The following is a 26897-nucleotide window of genomic DNA, read 5'->3' as shown; positions in this document are numbered from 1 at the left end:
GGGCAAAAACTGAGCAAATCACGCGGCGGACACTCCCGCGGAAATGGAGAGGAGGAAAAGCTGCTCAGTAAGTTTTTTGGCCCGGAAATGTGGCATTTTTTGGAGCTGAAGGTTAGTGGTTTAGTATTTCTTTTTAGTCTGAGGTTTCAGGCAAAGCACTAGAAGCTGCATATCCGGGCCAGACTTCAGGAGGTACATTTCAGGAGGTTTCGGTTCTGCACATTGGGTTGGGTCATATGATTATTATGTTTTTTTCATTGTTTCTGGCCAAGTGTAACCATCACCATCTTCACGTGTGTTGGTGAGAATTAAATGGAGCATGAAGATCTGAATTGAAGAGCAGGCTTCCACTTTAAGGGGATGGGTTGCTGCATGAAGCAGTGGTAATGATCCAGAGGAGCAGGATGCATTGAGGAAAAGAGTGAAGTGTGAGCACCATCCAAAGTGCAGGCAGCAGGTCATAAATTCTTTTAGTGGTGGTGGTCTGAAATTCAAGGAATAGGATTAGAGAGCTACAGTAGGTTAATGAAAATGGCTCCCTCAGGATCAGCTTGAATTCAACTCAGTGGTCAGTCGTAAGAGGAGGAATGTCTTGTGCAATTCCAGCTTCTCATCCATATTCTGAATACTGTGATTCTCCTGAATGCTTAATAGAGTAGAATATGCTCTGTTATGATATACTTCAGATGACTTCTAGGATGCTTTAATGTAAACTAAATGTCATGCTAACTTGCCCCAAACCCGTAGTGCTCACTTTATTCTGGAATATATGAATTGCAGCAGGGTTTTCAAAGCCTTGCTTGGACATGAAAATAAATTTTTAAAAAAAGAAAAAAGAGGAACAAAAGAAAAAAGTCTTGCAATTCTACTTGTGTCTTTGCTGTTGTCCAGGGTAATAATGCTCAAATCCTGCCTCTATACGTCACCTCAAAGGAACTCATTATAGAATGAGTATACAACAGCCAAGAAACCACTTTTCATTCTTATCAGCATATTTTCTTGTAAAGAAGGGTAGCATTAATGGCCAGCTGTGGCTTGTGAGCCCTGACTTAATCAGAAGTGAATAATAAAAATTAATTTGAGGCATATAGTTACTAGCCAACTGCAGCTATAACAAATGTTTAATGATCAGCCTTGCACTGGGGGCTGCATACCTTTTCCTGGGAATGAAAGGGGAAATGTCCAGGGGTGGGACTTTCTCTGTCCTAATTGCAGTAGCAAAATGAGGTAGAGTAAAATCTGATTGTGGAAGCAAACTGTGGCTCAGTAAGGCTTAAGTTAGACTTCAGTAAACAGAATAACAGAGGTAATGAAGTATTTAGCCTCTGCTTTCTCTGCCTTCTCTCTCTTCATGGCATTAAGAGAGCAACTTTGCTTGATGTTCTTTGCAAGGTACAGCAAATTCTTTCTGACAAACATCACCCTGCCCTTAATCTAGTCGTGAAATATTAAACTGCTTTGGCAGAGCCATCGTGAAGGGCATTGTGCACTCTGGGGTCAGCACTGGGAGAGGAAGGATTGGTTGTTGGTGGGCTACACTTTGTTTAAACATCTTGGTCTCTGTCAAACTGCTTTCAAGGCCAGGGTACCCATGGTCCTCCTGTAGTTGAGAGACTGCACCATACAAGTCATGGGCTTTTGTCTGGTCCTTCTCAGACAGCAGCTATACCTGAGCAAAATGCACTCTGCTCCTCCCTCTGGCTTCTGCTGCAAAGGACAAGACAGTTCTGGGTCTCCATTTCACTCAGACTCTCCTCTGCCTCCCAGCCACCTCTGGGTGTGACAAGGAGTTTGGAAAGGAGCAAGGCAAATGCTGCAGGAGATGGTAGTTGGACTTTCAAGATAGTTTCAAGCCCCTGAGTCTGACTGAGCATTCTTGTGTTGTGTGCAGTTGTGGATAAATCCAGTAAAGCTGCACTAGATGTGAACCATTTTTGACACCTCTTCTGAGACTTGTTCTTATGCACCTGAAGCTTATCAAAGCAGCTCCACAAATTCCACAGCCTTTCAGAAGGTTGTGTAGCATCACTCAGGGCTTGCGAAAGGTTGGGTATTATTTGTATCTACAGTGATCCAAGCTCCACTTCCTAAATCAGCATTTATTTATTGGTTAACTTGCACAGTGCTCACTAATGCTCACCACTGCTCACAGATTGAGGCTCAGAGTCTCTACACACAGGGACTTGAAACTGTGACCACCTCAGCCTCTCTCACACAACAGGAAAAACACACCACTTAGATATAATTGGGGGGGAAGAGATGGGATGCTCTCTTAACCTTGGTTTTCCTTTGCTACTTTCATGAGGCAAAATTCCAGTCTGCTTTATTTTTTAAGTCAGCAAACTGATTATATATTGTAAAAGATCAGTGTTTTCATGGGTGAGTAGTAATTACTGAGTAATGGCTTAAAACATTTCCTGAAGGAACATAAAGCTGTTTTTAAAAGTCAAGAGTACATTAAAAGGATTACCATGTAGATTTGATTTTTAGATAACACTAAAATGGATCCCAAATGGACTTATGAAAAGGGATGCTATCTCTTTAATGGAAAGTGCATGGTCTGACAGCTCAGCATGCAAATGGTCCTGCAAAGGACTGACTGTTGTGTTTTTTCCTTTCAACAAGAAGACAAGGAAATAGCTTGCCCTTCTCCTTTCAACTTTTAATAGCAGATGGGTTGCTCTGGAAGGGTAGAAGAGGATAGGTTTGGTGGATAACTGCATCTTTCTAAATCACTAGGGAAGTGTATTTCACGACTTCTGGAAGGTCAGTCACCGGCAGTTGTATCTCTTGCACAGTTTGCATTAAGTAGATGCATTCCCCATAGGCAAATCTCTCCTTGCCTCTTATATGCAAATAAATTTTAGTCGTAGTATATTTATTACCGTAATCTTGTGCAGGGCATGAACATCAGTGCTTGCCTTGGCAGTAAGTTTGGACAGGGCAGGAGGGGCTGTTATATTCATACTACAGTAACTTGCAATCACAATAGTATTTTCTATTTCAGAGTTGCCAATGCAACTTTCTGTGATTGATGGTATAAAATGTGCTTTTGGCCTGAGTAGGATTTCTTCCAGAAACATTTAAAGGAGTATATTCATATTTCATTAAATACAGAGCACACCGGGATTCCAAATTCTTTTGTGGTATTGCGCAAATTATTGTAGGCTCCAAAAGTCTTGAGAAATTTCTATAAGCCTGTGAAAGCTTTAGATTGGATAGTCATCATTGCCTGCATTAAGGGCTGTGACAGATTGCTTCATCAGTGTACACAGAGCAGAACATCAAATGGCCATTTGGCAGTGGGCACTGAAATTCTATTAAGGTTGCCGAAAGCTTAGGTTGACATTGTGTATGTCTGCAAAGAGGCAGAAGAAAAGATGATGGTGATTGTGCAATGATATAGTTCTATTCTCCTTTAAATATTCACATATATAGCATGCCAGATCTGTCAGGGAGATGTTAATGTTTCACTGCTAAACCTCAGCACTGCTTTGCTCATGTCTCACGTTAAACAGGTCATTTTACCTGGGAGGTGATCATTGGGTAGCATCACACATCAGCATGAAATAACAGGACTTTTTACTTCTTGAACAGTCTTTGGGATATTTAACTTGAGAGAAGGTTTTTCCATTTGATTTTCTTGCCTGTTGAAAAAGGGAAGGGAAACAAACCCCGCCTTGTATTTAAATTTGGTACACGGGTTATTCTCACTAGAGCTGAAAAGTGAGGGATGAGGTCTTACCTTTGTGACCATTTGACCCAGAGACTCTTCTTCCACTACTTTGCTCTGACACCCAAACCCACTAAATGACAACTTTTGAGGTTGGTATCTTTTCTACGGTCACCTGCAAATTGATGGAATATTGAGGAATATGGGATTTCAGGCCAGTCCTCCCTAATAATTGGGGTTTTTTTCTCATGCTTGTACTGTGGAAAGGTGGTTTGAGGGTAGTCAGTCCATTGCCAGACTTTTTTCTACTACAGACACTGAAGAAGGGAGCTGGCCACCTGAAATCAGGACCTTTGCCAGACTGCAGTATGCTAAATTGTGACTAATGAAGAAAACTTGATCAGAATGTTCTCAGATTAGGTTGAAAGTAGAAGAAATCTGCATGTCTTTGTACTGCTTCCAGGGCTTCAAACAGTAAAAATGGATTTTACTGAAACACTGGATGTGCTAAGAATAAACTTTGGACATGTGCCAATTACAAAAAATTAAAGCTCAAACAAACACATTTTATGAGCACAGGGAAAACATTGCTTCCTGAAATGATTTATAGAAACTGTCTTGCAGCAACAATTATTATGGTTTGTGTTTAGTCCTGCTGCCATGTGTTTCTTTATAGCTACAGGTTGGCCTCTGGTAGGACAAACTCTGTAACTGAGAGAGGCTAAAAGCAGGTACTGGAAGACTCAAAACTTGTGGGGAAAGTGAAAGTCTGGATTCTAACCCTAAACCTCGTGTCCTGAATCAGGACCTGTGTTGGTACAGGTTCAAATTATGCCAAATAATTACTTTGGGTGTGTTGGTCTATCTGAGCAAATGGCTTGGAAACAGGGTCCCTACATGTGAGATTGAAAGGGGGGTTTAAGGCACTCATGAAGCTTTGGGTCACTTTTAGGGACCTGAAACTGCCAGGAGACACTAAACCCTAAAACGTATTTCTCTACAGCTTGTCATGAAGTGTATGGACAAAAAAAAAGTTGCTGTGTTATTGGGCAGAGGACTTAGAATAGTCAAAATAGAAGTGGTGATCAAAATGTTGTTTATTCCACTAACTGCCCTCTCCAACTGCTTTTTTTGCCATGCTTGGGAAATTTGTTCAGTAATGATTCAGAAGAAAGAAAACCCAAATGAATTGCTGAAGCCACTGTAAAAATCACCAGCTGCATATTGCAGCATGAAACTGGCAATGAAAAAAGATTGTGGTTTCTCATTGAATAATTTTGATGAATGGTCCAAGTCTTACTCATAAGCATTTAGTTGCAAGTACTTGGTGTTCCAAATGTAACGTTTTAATTGGATATACAGATGACATGATGAGTTTCACCTTGGTGGCTGTAATTCTTCTGATGAAATTCTTGGTGAAGATGCCCGAGACAGCGCACTCTCCATTCAGTGGGAGTGCAAGGTCTGACTTGTTTCACAGAGTGCAATATTCATAGAAGGTGAGTAATACAATACTGGGAACACAAAGTGAGTTTCTTTTTAGGGGAATGAAATTCACTGCATCTTTTTGGCAGTGACTGTCTGCATTTACTTAAATGGGTGATGCAGGGCTCTAATGCTTTTAAATGATATCAGATCCTCTGATAAAAGACATAAGACTGCAGCCTATTTATTGTGATGAGACAGGAGTTAATAAGATTACTCCTACTCTTCAGTTACTTTTTCATCTTTTGCAGCCAAGTGCCGGGGGTTTTGTTAGCAGGCAAAAGGAGGTCAGTTCATTTAAAGGGTGTTGATGCTAGAAATAAACATTTTTTTCCCTCAAGTGGAACTCTGAAACTTAGGCTCAGTTGCCTGACTGCCAAACCCCTGGTTTTTAAACCAGAATTGCTTTTAGCACTGGAATGCTGCATCCTTATAACAACCACTTGTATAAATTAAAAAAAAAAAAGAAAAAAAAACCCACTTAAAAATATTATACATAATTTAAAAAAAACCCAAATAAGTGTAATGTAAACCTGCAATAACTGTGGTGTTTGGCAGGAAAAGGTTCTGAAATGTGGTAGCAGTGTCTGAAGGCACTGCTCAAGGAAGAATTTGTGCTGGAGAATAAAAACAATTCCAGTACTGTGTTGTGCAAGGTGCTGTACAACAGGGAGTGATTGTCACAAATCTTTTGGAGAGTAGAAGTATTGTGTGTGTGCATAGTTATTTGCTTTGTTGTTGAACAAGCTTTTACTCTTAAAGTAAATACTCTGAGGAAAAGTTTTGGGGTTTTATAAGAAGAAAAACGAAATAACAGCAACAACGAAAAAACCCAAACAAACACAAACAAACAAACAAACAAAAGCCTAGCAACAACAAAAAAGCCAACACCAAAAAACTTGTCGAGGGAAAGAGTTAAAGCCATCTGCCTGAAAGCATTGTGTAAAACATACACACAATGTTGGGGAAATAAGCCAATTATGTGTGCTTCACAGGAGGTGGGGGACTGACCTTTGTGTATAATTAGTTCTTTTATTTAAAGCAAAGATTTTGAATAGAATAACTAATTAGCTGTCATAAATGGCAAATTGAAGATTTTGGCCGGATTCCTTGGGGAGAGTGGGAGGACGTCCCTCCTCCCAGCCCGTACTGTAGGCTCTGGCTCTCCTCATTAGGGTTGTTTTTAGTTCTCCGCAGAGGTAATGAGGAGTGCAGCCGCGCACTTCTCCGAGCCCCCTCCAGCAAGGCGTGAAGTGCAGGTGGAACAGAGCTGCCTCCAGCTCCTGCTGCCTTCTCCCCACACATGGGGGTGTAGCCGAGGGGGGCAGGTTGGAGTGGAGGGGGTCTGAAAAGTCCTGGTGATATCACCTGTGTTTTATGCTCTGGACTCGACTGTATAAAATACAGGCAAGCTGCAAAGCCTTGAGGCATATATCATTAGCTAGCAGTCCCCCATTACTCTTTCAGACCAATTAACCTTTAGAGTTGCATTAGAGAAATTAGGTGGTGAACTTCCCTGCTTTCAGAGGGGACCTCTAGCTCTGCTGCAGACCAGAGCACTGTGGAGCCGTGCGCCGTAGGACCAGTGCAGATAACTGTTATTTAAAAGGTCTGCCATTTATGAAAAGTTCCCAGGCTCTCTTGGAAAGGAGGCTTTATGAACAGTGCCCTTAGAGGAACTGCAGCTGATTGCCATGTGAATAGAAATATCAGTAAAATGGCTTAGAAAAATTTAGAGGTGTACTTAGTGGACACTTGTGTTATAAAGCCAGCTGAATCATTTTACAGAAAGACTCCGACTGAGCAGATACAGGCTGATTAAAGCTTGTTTGTCCGGCTGTGAATAGTGGTAAAGTTTGGATTACTCACTACAATAACAGCCTCTTTAGACACAGACATAAATTTCAGTAAGTCCAGAGGTGGTGTCTATAATTTTTTAATGTGTATTGGAGCTCTGAGCACTCAGAGCAGGTTTAGTTTTGTATTTACCAGCAGCAAGTCTATTAAGCTGTAAAGGGCAAAGAAGGGAGTGTAGGTAGCCAGAAATAGAAAGGATTCATCTACTGTTTCTAAGAAAAGAGAGCACTGGATGTCTAGCAACAGGAGAGAAGAGAGCAACTTGATGGTACTTTCAGAATCTGGCAATAATCAGTGTTCCCTTGTGATCACGTATTTAAATATGTGAGCATCCAGCTGTTAATTTTTCTAGTTCTGCAGCACTCCTTCTCATTTTCATATTCTCGTCCACAGAGCACGTGTGGAATTTGTCAAAGGTGACCCCTTTGTTTCTTGACAGCCCCAGTTAGACACTACATGCTCCTTATCAAATTGAACTGGATATCTTGGCATGTTTAGTCAAGTACTGGGGGGAAAAGGACATAGAGAAATGAAGCAGCATCCCAGTCTTGCAGTGGGGAAACTATCAAAAAGAAAGAGCGGTTCTCCAGGTGGTTTCTGCCTACAGAGACTAGGCTGCTTCAGGTCTGCTGGAAGGGGGAGGCAGGAGGAAGAAAGCAGGGTTTGGTGTTGATTGTGTCCTCTCTGTGCAAGCCTCTAACTGTGAAAAGGGTTAAGCTTCTGAGATGCTGCTCTCTTGTTGCTTGGAAATGACATGGCAAGTGTTCGAGGAACCCTTGCTGATCAAGTTTGGCAGTTTTTGAAATTTTGTTTCACGCCTTGCCTGCTGTGTCAACTCACCAGCTAATTGCAGCTGCAACTTTCTGTAGTGGCTTGTGTGCTCCGTGCAGACCGCTTGGTTGGGATGTCAGAGGGAAACCTCACAGCCCAAAATGTAATTTCAAAACACTGAACCTGACCAGCAGAGGCTGACCTTGCTCGTTATTATCTGAGTGGGAATAGCAGCTTTGAACATCATATGATCTCTGAAATGGTACCTTTTTTCATTAGAAAGCCCCCTGCTGAACGCTGACCAAATACATAGCTTTTTTCCTTGCTTAAGGTACTGCTTAAAAATATATCTATATCTGTTCCTTTGTTAGTTATTAGAAGCAAATCAAAGTGTTACATTCCCCTTGCTTGCAGAAGCCTCTCATAAGACAGTGGTGCTCTTGCAATAGCGAGGAGCTGAGATGGCTGCGGAGAGCGAGGGCTGCCAGGGCCACAGATGGAACAAGAACTGCCCCTGCAGTCAGCCCTCAGCCATCCAGGCCTGCTTGCCACAGGAGACCCTCCTAAACTGCCCTAAATGATCAAACCAGCCTCTCCTCATGGTCCAGCCAGGGTTTCATGCCTGCACAACTGCCCTTGTGCTTGATGATGCTTTTGCATTGGCACCCTCTCTCTGGGTGGGGGCAGCTGTACCTCTGAAAGGGCATTGCTTTCAAAAGTGAGACCTTGGGAAGTCCATCTGGCTGAGGATCTTGTGTTTCTGAACCACAGAGCTGATCTCAAACCCCATCCATGCAGCAGCTCCCTTGAGTTTAAGGTGTGCTGGTTATATGGAATCTGTGTCTTTCCAGATATGCCAGATCCTCCTGTTTCCTACACAAACCTTGCAAAAGGATTGTATGATGACCCTCTTCTTGTGAGAAATCCTCCTCTGCCTTTAAGGGTATACATTTAGAGAGCCTGTTTGGGGGTGAATAATGACTTGCTGGTGTCTGGGGCTCCTATCTAAAAACATAATTCTCACATCTAGGTCCTAGTTTTCATAGGTGCGAACTATTTTCTTTCATCACTGGTACTGATCTTACACAGCTTGCAAATGCAAATTCACATGCTCACCCTTCTCTGCCTCACAACAAGGCAGACTCTTCTCACAATGTGCCGTTTTCCTGGAGTGGAGTCGGGAAGAGCATGGAAATTACTTGAAAATGGAAGCTTCTTTTTGCTATTGAAATGTATTTTGGATTTAAAAAACCCAAACAAATAAACAGCGGTGTGTCTAGAACCACAGGGCAGCTTCCCTCATTCTCATAAGAGACCCTCACCAGGCACATGAGACTTCTGCAGTCTGAGCTGCAGCATAACCCACTTCTGATGCTTCCCTGTCTTGTCCCTCTTTCCAGTGTGGGTGTGTTTCTCTGTGGCTTTGTAGAATTTATCTCGGGAGCGTTACAGGTTGCATATGTGGCAGTCTAATACAGATACAGGTTTTCATTTAATTATTGCAGATTTGGCAATGGTGTCAAAAGTTTGCTTGTAGAGACTTGGGTTTTGAGTGTGCTGAAGGAGAGGGCAGGAGAGTTCTTTAAGGGTTTTTGAATGTTACTTGGCCTGTCTCTGTGCTGCTGAGACCACTCTGATTACAGATGGATCAATACCTCGCTGTTTGTGTAGAGGTGTCTTAAGTGCTACTGTCGTCTGCTCGGGCTGTGACAAAGCAGTTATTACTGTGGGAGTGGTGGGTTTACATGTGCTGACCATTAGCCACTCTCAGGTCACCCTGGCTTTTAAGGAGAGCAGCAAATGTCACTTGCTGCAGTGGCACTGTGGCACCCACAGAGTGGGTCCTCTCTGGTTAAGGGACTGTTAATAATTCTATTACCAAGCTGTTGCTTTCTGGGACATCCAGTGCTTCCTGCAGAAAGGGTGGATTAACTTTGTGTAAGAGTATATAACCAGTGACACCTGCTGCTGTGCCACAGTGTCCCTTCTCATCATCTCTGCATTGCATTAAGCCCCAAGTGTGCTTGTTACAGGCCCAGCATTGTCATTTTTTGTGACTGACACCAGTAAAAATAAAAATCATAACAAATTGAATCAAGGCTCTAGAGCAAATGGAATTCTGGCATCTCAGTGAGCTAATTTCTTCATTCATCACTTCCTGTCCTGTCCCTCACCCACAGTACAATCCTTGTTTATTTTTCCACCTTGCCTATTGATTCCATTAAGTCCTTTCCTGCCTGGCTCTTAAACTGAGAAGGGTGACAGGCATCACAGTGCTCACCATGGCAGGCCCTCGCTGCTTGGAGAAAAGGAAAAAGCTGGACACAGCACTGAGGGGAAGGTGACCAGAGCAAGTCCCCCCACAGCCTCCTGAGCTGAGTGTGCTGTCACCACCTCATACCCAGCTATCTCATGCCTGCTTTGCAGTCCCAGCAGCGGTTTCCAGGAAGGATGAAACTCCTGGCTTTGTGCTGCCTTCTCCAGTGATACAAGAGGAGGAGGAAAGCTCTGCTTTGCTTAAGGAATGTGGCTTCATTAGTGGCAGGGGAGCGCTGGTGGCATTATTCTCAGCAATTCTCAAGGGCTTTTGAATAAAATTTATTTAGGAGCAGCCCCTGGCCTGCTCTGGTTTTCAGTCAGGCCTCTGTCACCCACAGGATTCACAAGAGAGGAAAAACAGTGGCATACCACATCTTTTTATATCCATTCCACTCCCTTCCCATCAAACTCGACTCAGGTGCTGAACCAGGAGGGTACATACCATGATGGCCCTTCTGCTCTTTTTAATTACCTGTGGCAGGTAATTAACAACACAAGGGTACAGGTAATGAGGGGAAGAAAAAATAAATGTTGAAATTTCAGCCAGTTTATTCTGCTGCAAGATGTTGGTTAGGAAGAGTCTGGTGAGTTGTGTCAGTCCTGCCCTTAGCAAAAAGGGCTGCAAGTGTCAACTCGCTGTTAGGCTGCGACAGCAAACGAAGTTAGGATTCCTTTGACTGTCAGCTCCACGCAATGTGAGCTTCCTTTGACTGTGAGCCCCTTGAGATGGCAGCAGCAGCAGCAGTGTTTGCCCCAGACTGTGCTCTGAAGGAAGTGCTGTGTTTGCCTTGCAGGCGTGCCGATGCTCTCCGTACAACCCAAGGGGAAGCAGAAGGGCTGCGCCGGCTGCAACCGAAAGATCAAGGACCGGTACCTGCTGAAGGCTCTGGATAAGTATTGGCATGAAGACTGCCTAAAGTGTGCCTGCTGTGACTGTCGTCTTGGAGAGGTTGGATCAACTCTTTACACAAAAGCAAATCTCATTCTCTGCCGCAGAGATTACCTGAGGTAAATAGAGGGACGGACTGTGGGCTCTTCCCGAAGCCTCTCAGCATGCTGCTGGCTGTCTGGCTTCTTAAAAATGTGAAAATGTGTGCTTGTGCATGGCCAGCCCTGACCAGAAGAGACTGGAGTTCCTTCCACTGTCTAGGCAGGGCTTTTTATTTGCACTCAGCGTATTTTGTAGTCTGGGAGGTGAAATCCTGCTTTTAGGTGAAGATACAAGGTAGAGGTCATGGGTTTTTATTATTGTTATGGACCAACAAGAACAAACTCTGCTTGCTGAGTAAGTTAGGAAAAACTCTTAATTTTCCTTGCATATCTCTGATGTTATACTCCTGCATATTGACTGAGACCTGACCAAACCTTTACCTTTTGCTTTTTAGTCATAGTTTTTAGACAGACTTCTAGTCTTGAGTAAGGTTGCTCCCAAGGGGCTCTTCTCTCTTTCCTAACTAAACAGAGGAAAGCTCAAAAATTACGGATCAACTTCAAAAAAATGTTTCTGTCTGATGAAATCAGCAGAGACCATCACTAGCTTGGAGTTAGAACCATTCTGTCAGTATGTGTCTGCAATACATAACAACACATGGGATTTTTTGCCTGATGTGTGGGGGTTTTGTGCAAAATACTTTATGCAAACATAAATGAATATTAATAAGACAGCAAGCCTAATGCAAACATTATTATGAGGGTCACACTGCAAAACACTCAGAGTTTTGCTTTGTTTTTCCTTTGGAAGAATGTACTTGATCTCTAGCTAATGTGTGTGTTTTCTTTTATTTTTCCTCAAGAACTGATAGCATTTCCCAGGCAAGCTTAACCAGTAAAACATCTGAAGCAAAACAAGCCCAACACACTGTTGTAAAATAGGGAGGTAAAATGTCTTCTAACCTTGCAGTGTTCAGGGGCTGCCCAGATTAGTGTCAGTGCTCAGGTGCTTCATGTATTTAAATGTAAAATGTATTTCTGAAAATCTTCAGTAAATATTTCCTTAGTAAACTTGAACAAACAAGTTTCTCCTTCTAAAGATGAGAGATGAAGTGCTGAGCCAAACAGAAGGACTGAGTCTGTCAGCTGCCATGTGGGAGCTGTCACCTTGCCCTTCAGCCCAGCAGTGCACAAGAACAAGAATATCCTACCCACAGGAGGGTTTTGGAGCTGAAACTCTTTGGGGCACACATGAAATATCCCCCACAGGCAGCACCTGCAGCTCTGGTTAGGTGGGGTGTGTCCCCAAAATCTAAGTGAGGAAGGAGGAGCTTGGGTAAGGGTGAGCACATCTGAGATGGAAAAGACAAGATAAGCAGCCTTTGGAAAATAGAAAGAGTGTGAAAGGAGAGTTAACTATCCTCACTATAATGAAATCATTTTTGTACCTGCCTTAAAACTGAGTATTTACTAATGTTACAAGCCACTTGCTCTAGAAGCATCCTTAACTCTGTCAGTGCTAAGCTAAAACAAAATGATCTCCAGAAAGTTCAAATTCAACACAGAGATTTCCACCCCCAAATTAGCATTTTAGTTGTTCTTCTTCAGCTCAGCTATACTATTTCTGTGTTGTGGACATAATTCTGATGTCTCAGTGAAGAATATTTCAGTTCTTGATCTTCCCTTTTTGAGGAAGCCTTTAATCACAGTATCACATTTGGGTCATGCTAGATACTGTCACAGGGACCCCCAACATCTCTCAGGAGAACTACTTCCAGGAATAGTTTTCTTTCCAGGAAGAATAGCTGCATTATTTTCTGAAGTATTTGTTTGTACTTTATCTTGTTCATACATTATCTTTTCTTTATCTTGTTTGCACCCAGCTTGCCAAGTGATCTAGGTCTCTCCATCTGTCATCCTCCACTTCATTATTTATCACTTGATTTTGTCATTTCTGGTCTTGGAAAAGTGTGGTGTTTGTGATTTTTTTTTTTAATTTGACCCTGAAGATAGATATTCAGCTTTATTCTATATGTTGCAGAACCCTGCTAGAAATACTGAGCTGGACAGTGTTTCCAATTTACATTTGCTTTTTGAGACCTGTGGGCTACCCCATGTTTTGTCCATTTAATAAGCACCGTATTGATTTTGGTTTAGTCTAGTTTCATAACAAAAATAATGTGTGGCATCAAATCAGACATGTTAAAGTGCCAAAGGACAGCAGTATTGATGCTCTTAGGTTTAGAAGGACCTTTTTATCACTGGACTTGTAGAGCACTTTCTTTCTTTCCTTGGTTTATCCCAAGAATGCTGCTTCAAGGTGGAAAAGCTTAACCTGTGATTTTCCCCACCAGCCCCTAGATGATGTGAATTTTCTGGGGCACACCAGAAGCCTGTGCTGGAGATGGAAAAGAAGCCAGGCATTGCAGACTCCAAGTGGCCCATGTCCCAGCTCTGTGAAGAGAGAGAGCAATTAATGGCATGAACCATGGAAGGAACAGTTGGGACCCGTGTTTGACCGTGGCCATGCAGCTTCTGTCACAGCACCAGTTAAACGTGGTCCCTGGAACAAATTTCTGTGCCTGGAAGGTGCCTTGTAACACCTCTGTCTCCCTTTTTAAGGTTGGAATAGTTCCTGGCCTGACAAGGGGGAAGTCTGCTGCTATTTGTGCCACATGGTTAAACTGTGAAGACTTATGTGGCCTGTACATTAAGAATTTTCCCTTTACTGAATTTAAAGTGATGGAGCTTTGACTGTTTTTTGTTGGGAAGAACAGTAGAATTGTCATATCCTGGGAAATTTGTCGAGGACTCGGCTAGGAAGGAATAACATTAATTCTGTAACAGCATTGTTAATTAGCCTTCAGCTGTTTAGGCAGCTTTACAGCTGTCATGGCTTGTATTCTTACAAATAAGTAAATTTAGTTTACTGGGGTTTTTTGAGGGGTTCTGCTGAACTCCTGGGATCTGTTCCCCTGATGCTAAGGAACCTTTTCAGGTTTCTAGGATAGGAATAAGGAATTGTGATGCAGTCCCATATTTATAGAAGTATAAAGCAATTTTTTTACTTTAAAACATCTTGCATTAGCTTCTACCCATAATATTTCTTTCTTTCTCCATTTTAACTATTAGTTCTATTAATAGAAGGAGCTAAAGTTGCCATCACGATCTTCTCTACTGTCTGTTCCCTCCTGGTAATTTGAATTTTTCTTCTTAGAGAATTAACCATTCCCATCATTATATAATTCCTTCACATTAGTGGTTTTAGAGTCTCTACCCACATTTTTTCCTCCTTGTTAAACAGCTCACAGTGTTTGGTCTACTAGTCAAATTTTAGCAGAATTGATCCCTAAAAATAACTTTTCATACTTCACACTGTGGTTGCACCACAAAGGGAGCACTTTACCTGGAGAACAGTGAGAGGAATTCAGCCAGAGGGCTCCTGGAATATTTTGTTGTCAATTTGCAGCTCTGGGACCCTCCTGAGGGCAGGTATCGATGAGCCACAGCCACTGCAGGGATTGGGGCTCGGGAGGGACTTGTGGCAGAGGGTGAGGACAGGAGCAGTGCCAGCTCCTTCCCTGCTGTGGCAGCGTCCCTTTGGAGCTGGCTTTGTCCCAGGCCCTGGGAGCAGGGTGGGCTGCCAGCCGTGTGTGCTGATCCCCCGTGGGTTTCCAGCAGAAATCTTCCCAGCGTGTTCCAGGAGCTGCGAGCAGACCATAGCCTGATCATTTGTTTCAAAAGATAAACTGTCGTCATTGCTTGTGAAGGAACATTTGTTAACCTTCACTTTTCATAAAACACTTTCTTGCTCATTTTTTAATCATGAAAGATGAAATTGGATCTCGAGTTGTTATCCTTGTGGTATCACCTCAGTCTCCAGCTGTGTCTCGATGTATCTTTCAATACATTTCATCTCAGCAAATAGATTTACCATTTGTTTCATAATCGCAGTTCCAGCATTCCTACCTCTAATTATTTTTGATAAGCAAATGCTATTGAAGGAACTGCTTCTGGGACAGAGCAGCTTAGCATGCAGGCTCAGATGGCTCTTCGCAGCCCCCACGCAGCGATGTGTGTTTGTTCCGAGGCATAATTAAACATTCACCAAGCTCCGCTTCACAGGGACGGGCTGGGTGTTGCATCAGGATTTCCCGTGAGGAGCTGACAACTTAAATTTCACTGTGAAGTGCTGATGAAGAACGTGATTTTTCCTTTTTACTCAGCATGGTGCCCTCACACGAGCAAAGGCGAGTCGGGCTTGCTTTGAGAGGAGCAGAACTGTTGCTTCTGCGTGTTTGATATGCTGGTGTTGGGAAAGTTTTTCATCATGTAAACTGATTGGGGCCTTAATTAGACTCCAAAGAAAGCTCAAAACCTGCATTTAAAAATGATGGTGAATCAGTAAAAGAGAAGGGCTTTCCAGGAAATCCTGATGCTGTTCTCAGGGGGTTTCATGGCAGTTCTTTTCACCCACTTTCCCACATGTTTGGATCAGGGCTGCAAATTCAGCATGGCCTCACTCTGCACATGGTGTTGGTGCCTCCAGGGAGCAGAGCAGCCCTCTTCACCCCACCTGAGGGACAGAGGCCTCCTGGCAGGACTGCCATCCCCTGTCACCCCTCAGCACTGTCTGTATCCCAGAGGCTTGAACTCCACCCTCGGCAGCTCCTACTTCCAGTGGCTCAGATGCCCCATCCTGGGGTTTTTGCTCTACTCCAAGCATCCCAGGGCATTAATTCTGTCAGTGAATCACTTTAGGAGACATTTAAGGTGAAGTGTTCTGTATCTGGAAAATATGCAGGGTTTAATTTTCTTGTGGGATAAGAGCACAAGCATGGGTGCCCTGCTCTGTTGGCACAGGAGGATGTGGACAAATTCCCTTCTTCTGGTGGCCTTCCCCAAGTCAGGGACAACAGTCTTGAGCCAAACAACTAAACCATGGCTGGCTGTGTGAGAACAAGCCTTTGGGAACTGAGATGTGTGTGCCCCAACAGGCAGAAAATTTAAGTTAATCTCCCCAAGACATCACTGATGCTCAGAATGTGGCTTTAACCTGCAGAAGCTGCAGCACCTTTGAGGCCGGAAGGAGAGAATTTGGGATTATTTTTTCCCTCTGGAGAAGCACAGTGTGTGTGTGTGTGTATGCACCAAGTGCATGTCCTGCTGGATTTTCAAGGGACATGTTTAGTGTGGGAAGGAGAGGTATAAATGCAGTGTGGCTGAACAAATGGTGTCTGCTCAGAGCCTAAAAATGTCACTAAGCTGAAGTGCTGCTTTTGCCTCGCAATTGGGAGCACCGTGCATGCTGCATAGGACACCCTCACTTCTACACTTGGTGTCTGTAAAGATTAAGAAGGATTAATTAGGCTCAAAATACAATGTGTCTTGGCAACATTGCTGTGCTTTGTGATGTTAAAGTACAGATTTATTTTTTTCCCCCTGCAGTAGCTGGTCCAGGACTTTCTCACAGCCTGTGCCCATACTTGGTTTGTTTGTTTGCTTTTTGCCCTTTTTTTTTCACCTCCACTTTTCACTGAGGAGGAAAGCTAATGGGGAGTTGTGGTACACTAGCATGCCTCTAGCACGTTCAGCTTTGGAGTTTTCTGTCTGCTGTGTTTAAACTCTCCTAAGAGGACGTTGTTGCACTTGTGCTCAGCAGTGCCAGAGCAAGGATGGGTTTAGGGTCAGCAGTTTCAGTGATACTGTGGGAAAGGCTGGGGCAGGGCAGGAGGACTTGGACTTCTCCTGCTTGCTCATGGTCCCAACCCTTCTGTAAATGCCCACTGAAAATATGGAGGGAGAGGCCAAAGGAGTGAAAATAAGTGAACATTCAGATGTGTCCTTCAAGTGAAACAGACTCCCTTGAGCAGCCTTGAAGTTCAGGCCCAGCAGTCTCTGAACCAGTGCAGTCACTTGGCCAGGGGCTGTTTTGTACTGGTTCAACTCCCCCTGCTATGCTGTCCTTGAATGCCAAACCCTTTGGCATGCCAGATGTAAATTCCTTGGGATTGAATTTGAAGGCTTCATGAGAGGACAGCTTGACCAACTTCATTAGTATCAAAATGCATTTCCTTTCCTTCAGCTGACATGACTTCCCACTGCAGCACTGACAACAGTGTCCTGGATAGGAGGGTGCACCAGCTGATATGTATTTACCATGCTGAAGAACCTCCTGTCACTTTCTCTTATCAGCTTTCTCTGATATTACACAAAGGCTGATTACAGCAAAGTTGTCTGAAGTTGCTTTTAAGATTATTCTTTTTAAGTGATGTCCAGGCTTTCCCTGCATTCATTGGTATATTCAATACTCCAGTCAAATCACACTTGTAGCTCTGCATATTTCTAATATCCACAGATGGGAAAGATACTGATTGCACTATTTAAGAGCCACCCTCACTGAAAAACCAGCTGTTGGTTTGTTTCAAAAGGTAGGGGCAAAACTGTTTCTTTTCATGAGGATGGATTTCAGTTACATTAAGCAAATTTGGTTCTACAGCAGGCCCTGATGAAACTAAGAAATAAACAGCAGCAGGCAAACAGGGAAGGTGTGTGGGAAAACCTATTTCACCTTCTGGCTGGGGAGGATATGAGCATGGAGTTCCACAGCTCTTCTAAAACTTGTATATCCAGATAATCTGGGTATATAAATATGTAGAAAAAGATGCAGTTGTACATAATACGTACAAATGTAGATATTTATCTGTAGGTTAGAGTTTAGTCCTCTTTCCATTCATAATTCTTATCTTTCAGTGTTGACAAAACTTTTTTTGTGGGGAAATTATCAGTCTCCACTCAGCTGTTTGAATTTCAAACTTGTTTTGTTCTTGTGTTTAAAAAATCCAATTGACACTGCCAACCTTTCCTTTCTGTACCATTCATTATTTTCATGTGCTTGTCCTGCTTCCTCTTTTTTTGTCTCCTATGAAGTCAACAGCTCCAAAATTTTTGCTCTTTCTGCAGAGGGGAGATTTTTTCCTTCTTTTTTGATTGCAAGCTGCTATCTAGTCAGACACCAGGCTAGAGGGGGCGAGAAGAAATTGGGACTCTCCTTGTAGGCAATGACTAAACCAGATTGTTGTTCCTAGTGGAGACAGAAATAGGCAAACAGGTTCTCAGTTTAGGCCCGCTGAACATCTTGGTTGAACAAAAAAAAAAAATCCGTTAAAAGGTGCTAAACTTAAGGTTTTCATTTGAGAAGTTTCTTAGTGTTTTCCCTGCAGTGAGAACCCTTTAACCCTTTTCCCCTCAAAAAAAAAAAAAGAAAAAACCCAACCAAACAAAAACCAAACCTGCAGGGTGTTGTGACATTACTATGGTTTGAATTAATTTAATTAATTTGAGGTGTACTCACAGAGTTGCTGAGGTCTGGATCACCATGCACAAGACTGCTCTTTAGCCCAGACAAGACTACATAAAACCCATCCTTTGACAGTTGCCTACTGCTTCCAGGAGCACTCCCTTCTTTTCCCATTAATTCATTTGCATTCAGGGCTGCTCCTGTATGCCAATTAACTTTAATTTTTACTATACACACTGACATCAATGGCCAATGAGAACAGGGCATAGCGGGGTTTTTACTGTGCCCATAAACTACAGAAAATTGTCCTTGGACAAACTCCTGCTTTTAGACTGGCTGACAACAATAGACATGGTTAAGTTCAGGCTAAGAGCCATTAAACATAATTACTACCACAGGGTAAAAGTTTAATTGTGCTAAATTTTAAATCTGCATAGTCTATGCTTATTTACAAGCTGGCTGGATCTTCCTGTTACATAAAGGGGAATAAATCTGTACTTAAAAATTGTTGCCTTTTAACTTCAAAGGCAAGTGAATAAATAGGGTTTTTTAAAAGAAGCAAAACAACTCCAAACTGAAAACTTTATGTATTTCCAGCTTCTTTTATGCCAATGGCTCTGAGCTGGTAAGTAGAGGCTAAACATCTTCTGATAGATTTTTCTAATGCGCTTCAACTTCGTGTGTGTGAATGTGTGAGAGAGTGTTGCATCTGTTACGAAGGTGTCTGGGGGGCAGAATGCAGATCAGTTTGTTCATGTGGGGTTATTTTAAATTTAACCACAGATGGCGCTTGGGGCGGAAGGTTTTTCCTCCTGCTCCTTATCTTCTCTCCCTCCTTTTAATAATGTTAAGCTCCCCACTTTAGGAAGTTTCATCCCAAGTAGCTTCTGGATCGGGAGATATCAGAGGTAGCAAGTTTTCTACAAGCAAACTAAAAAAAAAAAAGGCAAAAGACCCTGTACATTTTGCATTTTCTTCCAACAGATTAAAAAAAAGTCATGTTCACTGAGCTACAAGTTACAGCATATTTTTAGGAGCATGGTGAATACATGGGGCTCTAAATCACTCCCTGAAAAGCAGATTAAAATTAGGAGGTGCTAGAATAAGTGTGAAATGTTCATCTGTAGGGAAAAGGGAGGGTATGGAGGACTGTGAAACTTGATAGAAGAGACAAAGATTAGCACTCTGACTCGCTGGAAGCACGTTATGTAGACATTAGAAGGCAACACGATTTCAGCTGGACAGAACATAAGCTTCAGATCTTATGCAAACAGTCAAAGCTGTTTAACAATTGGTTTACCCCCAAAACCCCTGAAAGGAGACAGGTGAATACGATGCCAAATACATTTTTCATGTTTCTTAAGCTAACTGTTTAAATAGTTAAGTGAACATCTGTCCAAATTTCCCCATCATTTCCATTTAGAAAAGTCTCCTATTTGAAGGCTGAAGAAAAGCACCTGCTTAACAATGCAAATGGTGCTGTCTGGGGCCCCTTTATTTTGTTTAATCTAGATTGAGCTCCACACAACTGTGATGCTAATGAATAATGGATATTTTATACTTGTGCATGTAGCAGTGCTGGGCACAGAGCAAATCTAGGATTAACCTCCCAGTTTCCCTGCCTAATGCATTTGACTCATTTTTTTGAGTTTGCTGTGACTTGGATACTCTAAAAACGGATGCCTGGTTTTATGGGAAATGGGAAAATCCTGGCAAAAGCTGTCAGGCTTTGCTGTGCCCGAGTGGAAAGGGGCAGCTAGGCTGAGGAGGGGAGGGATGTCTGGAGTAATGGCTTGATTTGTGAGTGGGTGCTGAATGAGAGCCAGGGTGTTCCAGGGTGGAGACCTGGACGCTTTTCAGAGCTGCATTTTTCCAGTCCGGTCTGCTGGCGTTAGGCAGCCGAGGCCCGTGCCCAGCTGCCTCCCCTGCCTTGCCTGCCTGTGGGGGCAGGAGCAAGAGGGGTCAGCTTGCAGGGAGAAAGAGATTGCCTTTTGCTGGTGAAAATTATACAGCTGGGATTTTGCTCTGCCTTTCAGCCTTCAGATGATGGAATCACAGGGGAAGAAATTTTGGTACTCCCTTTGCGGATTTTCCGTCCTGCATGAGTGTTTCTGTTTTGGTTTGTGTGGTTTAGCTCTCAGGGAAAATGTAGTGCTGTTTCTTCATAGGAGGGCCTGCTATTTTCCAGCCAGGCCTAATGAAAGACCCCTGATACCACTTTTAAAGAAAAATAAGGGTGGGCTTTCTTACAGCTGGAGACTGAGCTGACTTCGGGAGCACAGCACTGTAGGAGGGTGGGAGAGTTGTGTGGAGGTTTCTATAACACTGCTGGGTGTTTTAATTCACAATTACTGGCCAGTAATAATTAGTATTGATTTGCCTGGCAAATTGCAGGTTTAGAAATTGGTTATAGATTTTCCTGATGCTTCTCATCTGCGTGTTGTGGAATCAGCCAGAACCGATGGCTTGAAACAAACCGCGAGCCCAGCTCTGTCCGCGGGCAGCGGCGCGTTGCGTGCACAGAGCTAATGGCCAGCAGGGACTGCACGTCTTGAGGCTCATCGCCCCCAAAATCCCATTTCTGTCCTCCCCTAGGCAAAGTGACTAACCACATGTGACCAGAGGCTGGGGTGAACCTTGGTTCTGTCAGCCCGTGGCACCGTGCCCCTGCAGGGATACCTTGGGCAAGGGGGCCATGGGAAGGATGCCGCAGTCTTGCTTGAGTCCCCCAGCAGGAGCTGCAACTGCAGCAGACATCTGGGGAGACAGATAGTGAAAGCCAGGATGAAAATGGCAACGCTTCCAGTGCTGAAGGGCTGTCCTGGAGGGGCAGGGAGCTGAAGTGGAACGGCTGAGCATGCTGTTTAGGCTGCTGTGGAAGGGCTTAGCTGGCTCCCGGGAGAGGGCCAGGGAGGCAGGAGGAGGGAGGCACAGCCGGGCAGGAGGGCTTGCTCTCTGAGATGCCTGGAGAAATGCTGTGCACTCATTGCAAGAGAAGTCATGCTTTTTCTTTTTAAGCAGCAGGTAAGTGAGGTTCTTCCTGAGCTCTGTTACAGCGCTGCCTGCCAGGATTGGCAAAGTTTGCAGGACTTCTGTGTCCTGCTGCCAGGCTGCAGCCAAGCACAGCAAGCCCTTGCGGAGCAGGACGGGCAGCTCCCAGCACCTACCCCACTGCTGCAGAGAGGCAGATAGTTTTTGACTGAAATTTTGTGAGCCCCAAAATAGTGCTCTGAGTGTTTAATGCTTTTCTCCATTAGACAGCAAATTAGCCCTAGGCTTACAAACCAAATGAAGTTTCATCTCGATGATCGGAGCCTGCTCACCAGGCATTTTTATCCCAAGCTCCTGCACGCTGGTTGGTCAGTGAAATGGAGACTGCAACTTCTATTTATTGGTGCAATACAGTATTTGATACTGCTAATTACACTTAATTAGTCCTTCCACCATTTAATTAAAATGGCTTCTAATGATTGTGCTTCTTTGGCAGGCTCTTTGGTACCACCGGGAATTGTGCTGCCTGCAGTAAACTGATCCCTGCCTTTGAGATGGTGATGAGGGCCAGAGATAATGTTTACCATTTGGACTGCTTTGCCTGTCAGCTCTGCAACCAGCGGTGAGGACACAGTTATTGTACACACAAACTAATTTATACCTTTGCCCACGGAACAGGGGAAACGTTTGATGCACGCTGCCCGTGTGGGGCTCACAGCCTGGGGGCAGGGCTGGGGCTGGGGGATCCAGGCTGACCTGGGGGATCCATGTGAGTACCTGTAGCCCTTTTACTGCAAATCCCCTTGGAGCTGGTGGGAATTGGAGGGGCAAGGGGGAGGACACAGACACAGATTGTCCAGCTGCTGCTGAATAAAACAAACTGCTCCAGCGTCCTTTCAGGAGCTGCCCTCTTTGCAGAAGGCAGATGATGGAGAATGGACCTCCCCTAGCAAACTGACATTATCTCACTTAAATCACGTTTCTGACGTGTTCAGAACTGGGGGTGGAAAAGAAGAAGCATAAAGAGAAGGGACAGGAAGGAGAAAAATAGTCTGGCTAAGCCCTTTCCAACACTAGGAACAAATCCATTTAGTTGTGTAATTAATAGGGGATCTTGGTGGTATAATTTTGAGTGGGGCTTATTTATTTCTGCTGGGACATCAGGGAGTATAACAAAGGGCCATGCACAGTGTTTTCACTTGAACAACCTATAGCCAGTTTGTGAGTGCTGTGAAAACTCTTCCCAGCACCATGTTTGTTGGTCATCAAAGGTAGAATTGAAGCCCACAGAACCAGATATGATACTTTGTCACCTTCTGATGCATCCAGCTGTCCATCCTTGTCTAAGATAGACCTGGAATTGCTTGCTTAGTCAGGCTGTGGTGACTGCCCAGGGTCAAGGGCTGTGCTAGTGTTCCTGTTCTGGATCTGTGGTTGTGTTTCCCAAAGATGAAACTAGAACGCAATGCCTCATCCCATGGGAAAGCATGAGAGAGATGACAAAACTTGTGGGAAGATGGAGAACCCAATTCTGTAGAAGTCAACCTAAAATCCTGACTTAAACATTCCTTGCTCAGTCTAGAAAAGAGTCACAGTGGGATCTCTCATGAAGCAGCCACACACGTGTGTGAATGCAAACCTCTGCCAGCTTTCCCTGAACTTGGGAGATCCTGTCCGATCCTGCTCTCGCACCCTCGCCAGTGGCTCAGCCCTGGAGATGACTTTGGTGCCAGCTGGTTGGTGCCAGGGCTCGGCGGAGGCGAGTGAGGTGCCTTCACTCGCTGGCCTGGTGTTTATTCCAGGTACAGAAGTCCCATTAGGGCTGTCGCCCGCACGGCGCGGTGGCAGTGCCGGGGCGGCAGTGACATCTAGTGGCTCCTGGCCTTGGGCTCTCTGCGGGATCTTCCCGTTGCCCGGTCTTGTTCTGTGACTCTTGGACACAGAGCTGATCCCACCTCATCCCCCGAGGTGCTCATCCCACACTGCTACCATCAGTGATCATCATCCCTGCTGCAATCCCAGGCGGTTCTGGGATTTGTCTCCAGACTCGGGAGTGTGGCGGGTGCTGCCAGGCTCAGCCCTCAGGATCAGCTCTTTTCAGCCTGCTGGTGATTCCCGGGCAGGAGAGGGTTGCTCCCAAACTCCACACTGAACCTGGGGCTGGAGCATTATAAATTTCCTTTCAGGCTCTGGGCTGCACAGTCAGGAGTGCTGCTTGGCCTTGGAGTCTGCAGGCTGAGTATCTCTCATCAACCCCCTACTACACCCTTCTTCTCTCCCAGAAAATCCTAGTGCTGCCTAGTTTTCATTTTCAGTAATTTCTTTTAAATTTCACCCTTTATTTCAAAGGCTCCAAAGCCCCTCTCTTCCTCCCCTCCCTCTTCAATTGCCAGTGTGGTGGCACTCTGTCCTTCAGACAACCTCCAGAGCTGTCCCTGCCCAGCAGGAGAGTGCAGGTAATCCCCCTGTTCTGGCAGAGTTGTGCTGTGCTGCACAAGGGATTTGCTCAGTTTGTGAGAGGCTGAGTTGTTCTGGAAGATGGGCTATGTGTAGATTCTTGCTTTTGGCTGAGGTCAGAGGGCTGCCAATTTTTATGACTTACTCTGTGGAGATTTGGGCTTGAAAGGGCAGAATGGAAGTGATCCTGTAACAGAGTACTGGATGCTGAACTGAGAACAGTGAGATTAAGTAGCCCTAAAGTCAAAATTGCAGAGGTTCTGGTTCTGAATTGGAAACCTCACTGGAAACCCTGTCTTGTTCTTCAGCTCTGAAAAGATTTGATGATTAAGACCTTCTCCCAAAACTTCATGTCACATTAGGGTACTCCTGCAGAGCAGTTCAGTTCCCATGTGCTTGTACACACTCCCACACCTTCCAACTCCCAAAACTCCAGCTCCTCCTTTGGCTCCTCTACACCCAAAACCAGGTTTGGCAAGGGACAGCTGTTGATGGTGCTGGTGGCAAGAGTGATTTTTGCATTTCTCTTCCTGGAGATTTATATGGCACTTAAAGTGGGAATAAGTAGGGAAAAGCAAGCAGCTGTGTCTGTTATTTATTGTGAGTAAACCTGCTCCTGGGGAAGGTGGTGTTGAGGAGAGCATGTACAGTACAGTTTTTACCATAAGAGCTGTTAGTTTAAATTAGGAGTAATCTTTATCTTTGTAATATGCAGAAAAGGTTGAATTGAAAAATTACTAGAGCATGTGCCACAGAGGGAAGAAGATGGAAGGTCTTCAGTGAAATCCTATAAAGTGTGAACCAATGCCCAGTTCTCTCTGTACCAACTTGGCACATTAATCAGCTTATTTGCAGGTGTCCAGTTGGAGAAAACTTGTGCCTGTGTTGGACCTATAAAGAAGCTCTAAAATTATTAGTCCTGTTCTTTTAGCAGAAAATAATCACTTTTATGGAGATGCTTTGCCTGAAGCTGCTTGAGTTACAGATGATGGAAGCACTTTAGACAAGGGGTAGGCAATGCCAAAAGGAAAATGGGCATTTGAGGTCTGCTAAGTCTCCTGGGGATGGGGTCACCTCCAGTGATCTGCCTGTAGATATTTGGCCTTGCCAGAGGCTGGTACCTACCCCTTCCTCTCAGTGCAGAGCTGCCTTGAGGCACAGTGCCTGACCCAGGGTGTCTCTCTGCTTTAGGGACCTGAGGCTGATTTCAGACTCAGCTCTTGGAGCAGCCTGTGCTCTGGTCTGTCATTGCCCTGCCAGTGTTATGGACAAAAACCAGCCCCTGAATTGTGTGCAGAGAACATTATTTGTTATCTTAAGAAGTAAAGATTAGCTTCTGATTCCTGAGCAAGCAGGCAGGGCGGAAAAAGCTATTGGCTGTCAATTCACACCTCTCCGATCTTATATGTGGAACTTTTTTGACCTTAATGGTCAAATAAAATTGTTAAATATCACAAGCTTCTCTGTCAACTTCAAGACAAACAGAACAATTTACATGGTATATAGAGAGCAGTGCCCTTCGCTCAATGAAGATAAAGGTTAGGAGTCCAGCCACCGAGAAATTTCTATTTATTGTTCAGCACTGTACACAAGGGGGTGAGGGAGGACTTAATAGCCAGTCCTTGCCTGGAAATTAGTGTAAATACTGCTTCACCCGAGGGAGCTGTGGAAATGTGGATACCAGCAAAAACTTCAAATAGGCTCCATGTAATATCACCCGCTTGATTTCCTGGTTGGAGAGCCAACATCTCTTGTCTGCAGGGACAAATCCCTTAACTGCTCCCAGCCTCCTCCTGCAGCTGGCATGGGACCCTGCAGGGAGTGGGACCTGCTCCCCAAGCTGCTCCCTGTGGCCTGGAGCCAAGCACAGATGTGCCAGGGAAAGGGACAGCAAACCCCTGAGATGGCAAAGGGAGAAGCGCTGGCAGAGCTGGAAATCAAACTCTGCTCACCAGAGTCACCTTTGGACCCAAACTGCCTCAAATTCCCCCCGTTCTCACGTCTGTTCATACTCACACCCACCAATCCTTTTTTTCTATCTTCCAGATTCTGCGTGGGAGACAAATTTTTCCTGAAGAACAACATGATCTTGTGTCAGATGGACTATGAGGAAGGGCAGCTGAACGGGAGCTTCGAGTCCCAGGTTCAATAACAGCCCCTGCTTCGCTGGAGCACTGTGGGATGGGCGCTGGGCCGCACGAGCAGCGAGGGCGCCTGTCAGCTTGCCTGCAATATTTTTTTAATTCTTGGTCCAGAGAGGACTATATACATTGTAGTACTTTTCCCCCCCAACACAAAGCAGTTACAATTTTAGATGTACAGTTGTGCCTGCTTAGCTGAGCACTGCATTGCCTGTATGTTTGTGAGTTTTTGGGGTCTGGGGGAGGGCTCTGTACAGTCTGTTTTCTGTATATAAACTGGAACATTTATTTTATGAAAAATGTAATGCAATTTTATTACTGGTGTGAATTAAAAATTATGAATGTTTCCTGGTCATCTTTGCCGTGGTTTCTTCCCGCTGTGGCAAAAGCCTGTATTTCCTGTGCTTTAGCTGAGCAGACTGTTGGAAACGTGTACATAGATCCCTGGAAACTGCATGGATCACAGCAGAGGCAAGTTCTCTCATAATAACTGGGGGAAATGCTGCTGCAGGATTGTGGAGACTTCCATCCAGCCACCTGCTTCCCTGGATAATGGTGGGGATGAGCTGGGGGCAGGTGGTGGCTGGGAACCATTGGCATCGCTGGCGGGGCTGCCGTGCCGTGCTGGGCTGCTGGCTGAGAGGCTCCTTGTGGATTCAGACAGAGCATTGCCATGGAATTCCTGCTGCCTGCCTGATCCCGTGTCCCCAGTCTGGGCTGCGAGGAACAGGCTCCCTGCAGCCCTGCCAACAGGTGCCTGGGCATTGATCAGAATATTAATTTCAAGGCTTTGCTAGGCAGTGGGATTTTCCCATGGGGCATCACTTGTCCAGGTCAGAGCTGCTGCGAGAGCTGATGTCAGGGCTGGGACGTGACCGGGCGCTGATGCAGCAGATCCCTGCTCCCAGCCCTTTTGCTTACTCTGTGCCAGGTGCTTTGACCTCCCACGAAATAAAAGAGATCAGATTTGAAG

General features: G+C 44.6%; 1 protein-coding gene across 2 annotated transcripts in view; it reads left to right on the top strand.

Moving 5' to 3' along the window:
* Nucleotides 1-26277, top strand: part of LMO1 (LIM domain only 1) — a 59535-nt gene extending 33258 nt beyond the window's left edge. For both annotated transcript variants that reach the window (XM_064425429.1, XM_064425430.1), the window contains 3 exons: nt 10900-11113; nt 21823-21948; nt 25830-26277. In XM_064425429.1, coding sequence (XP_064281499.1) covers nt 10900-11113; nt 21823-21948; nt 25830-25935 — 446 coding nt within the window. In that variant the 3' untranslated portion in view covers nt 25936-26277. The remainder of the gene's footprint in view (nt 1-10899; nt 11114-21822; nt 21949-25829) is intronic.
* Nucleotides 26278-26897: the final 620 nt, after the last annotated feature.

Source organism: Passer domesticus, chromosome 6 (genome assembly GCF_036417665.1).
Source record: "Passer domesticus isolate bPasDom1 chromosome 6, bPasDom1.hap1, whole genome shotgun sequence".
Lineage (NCBI taxonomy): Eukaryota > Metazoa > Chordata > Aves > Passeriformes > Passeridae > Passer > Passer domesticus.
Note: the sequence above shows the minus strand (reverse complement) of the source record. Positions and strands in the feature narration are given on the sequence as shown.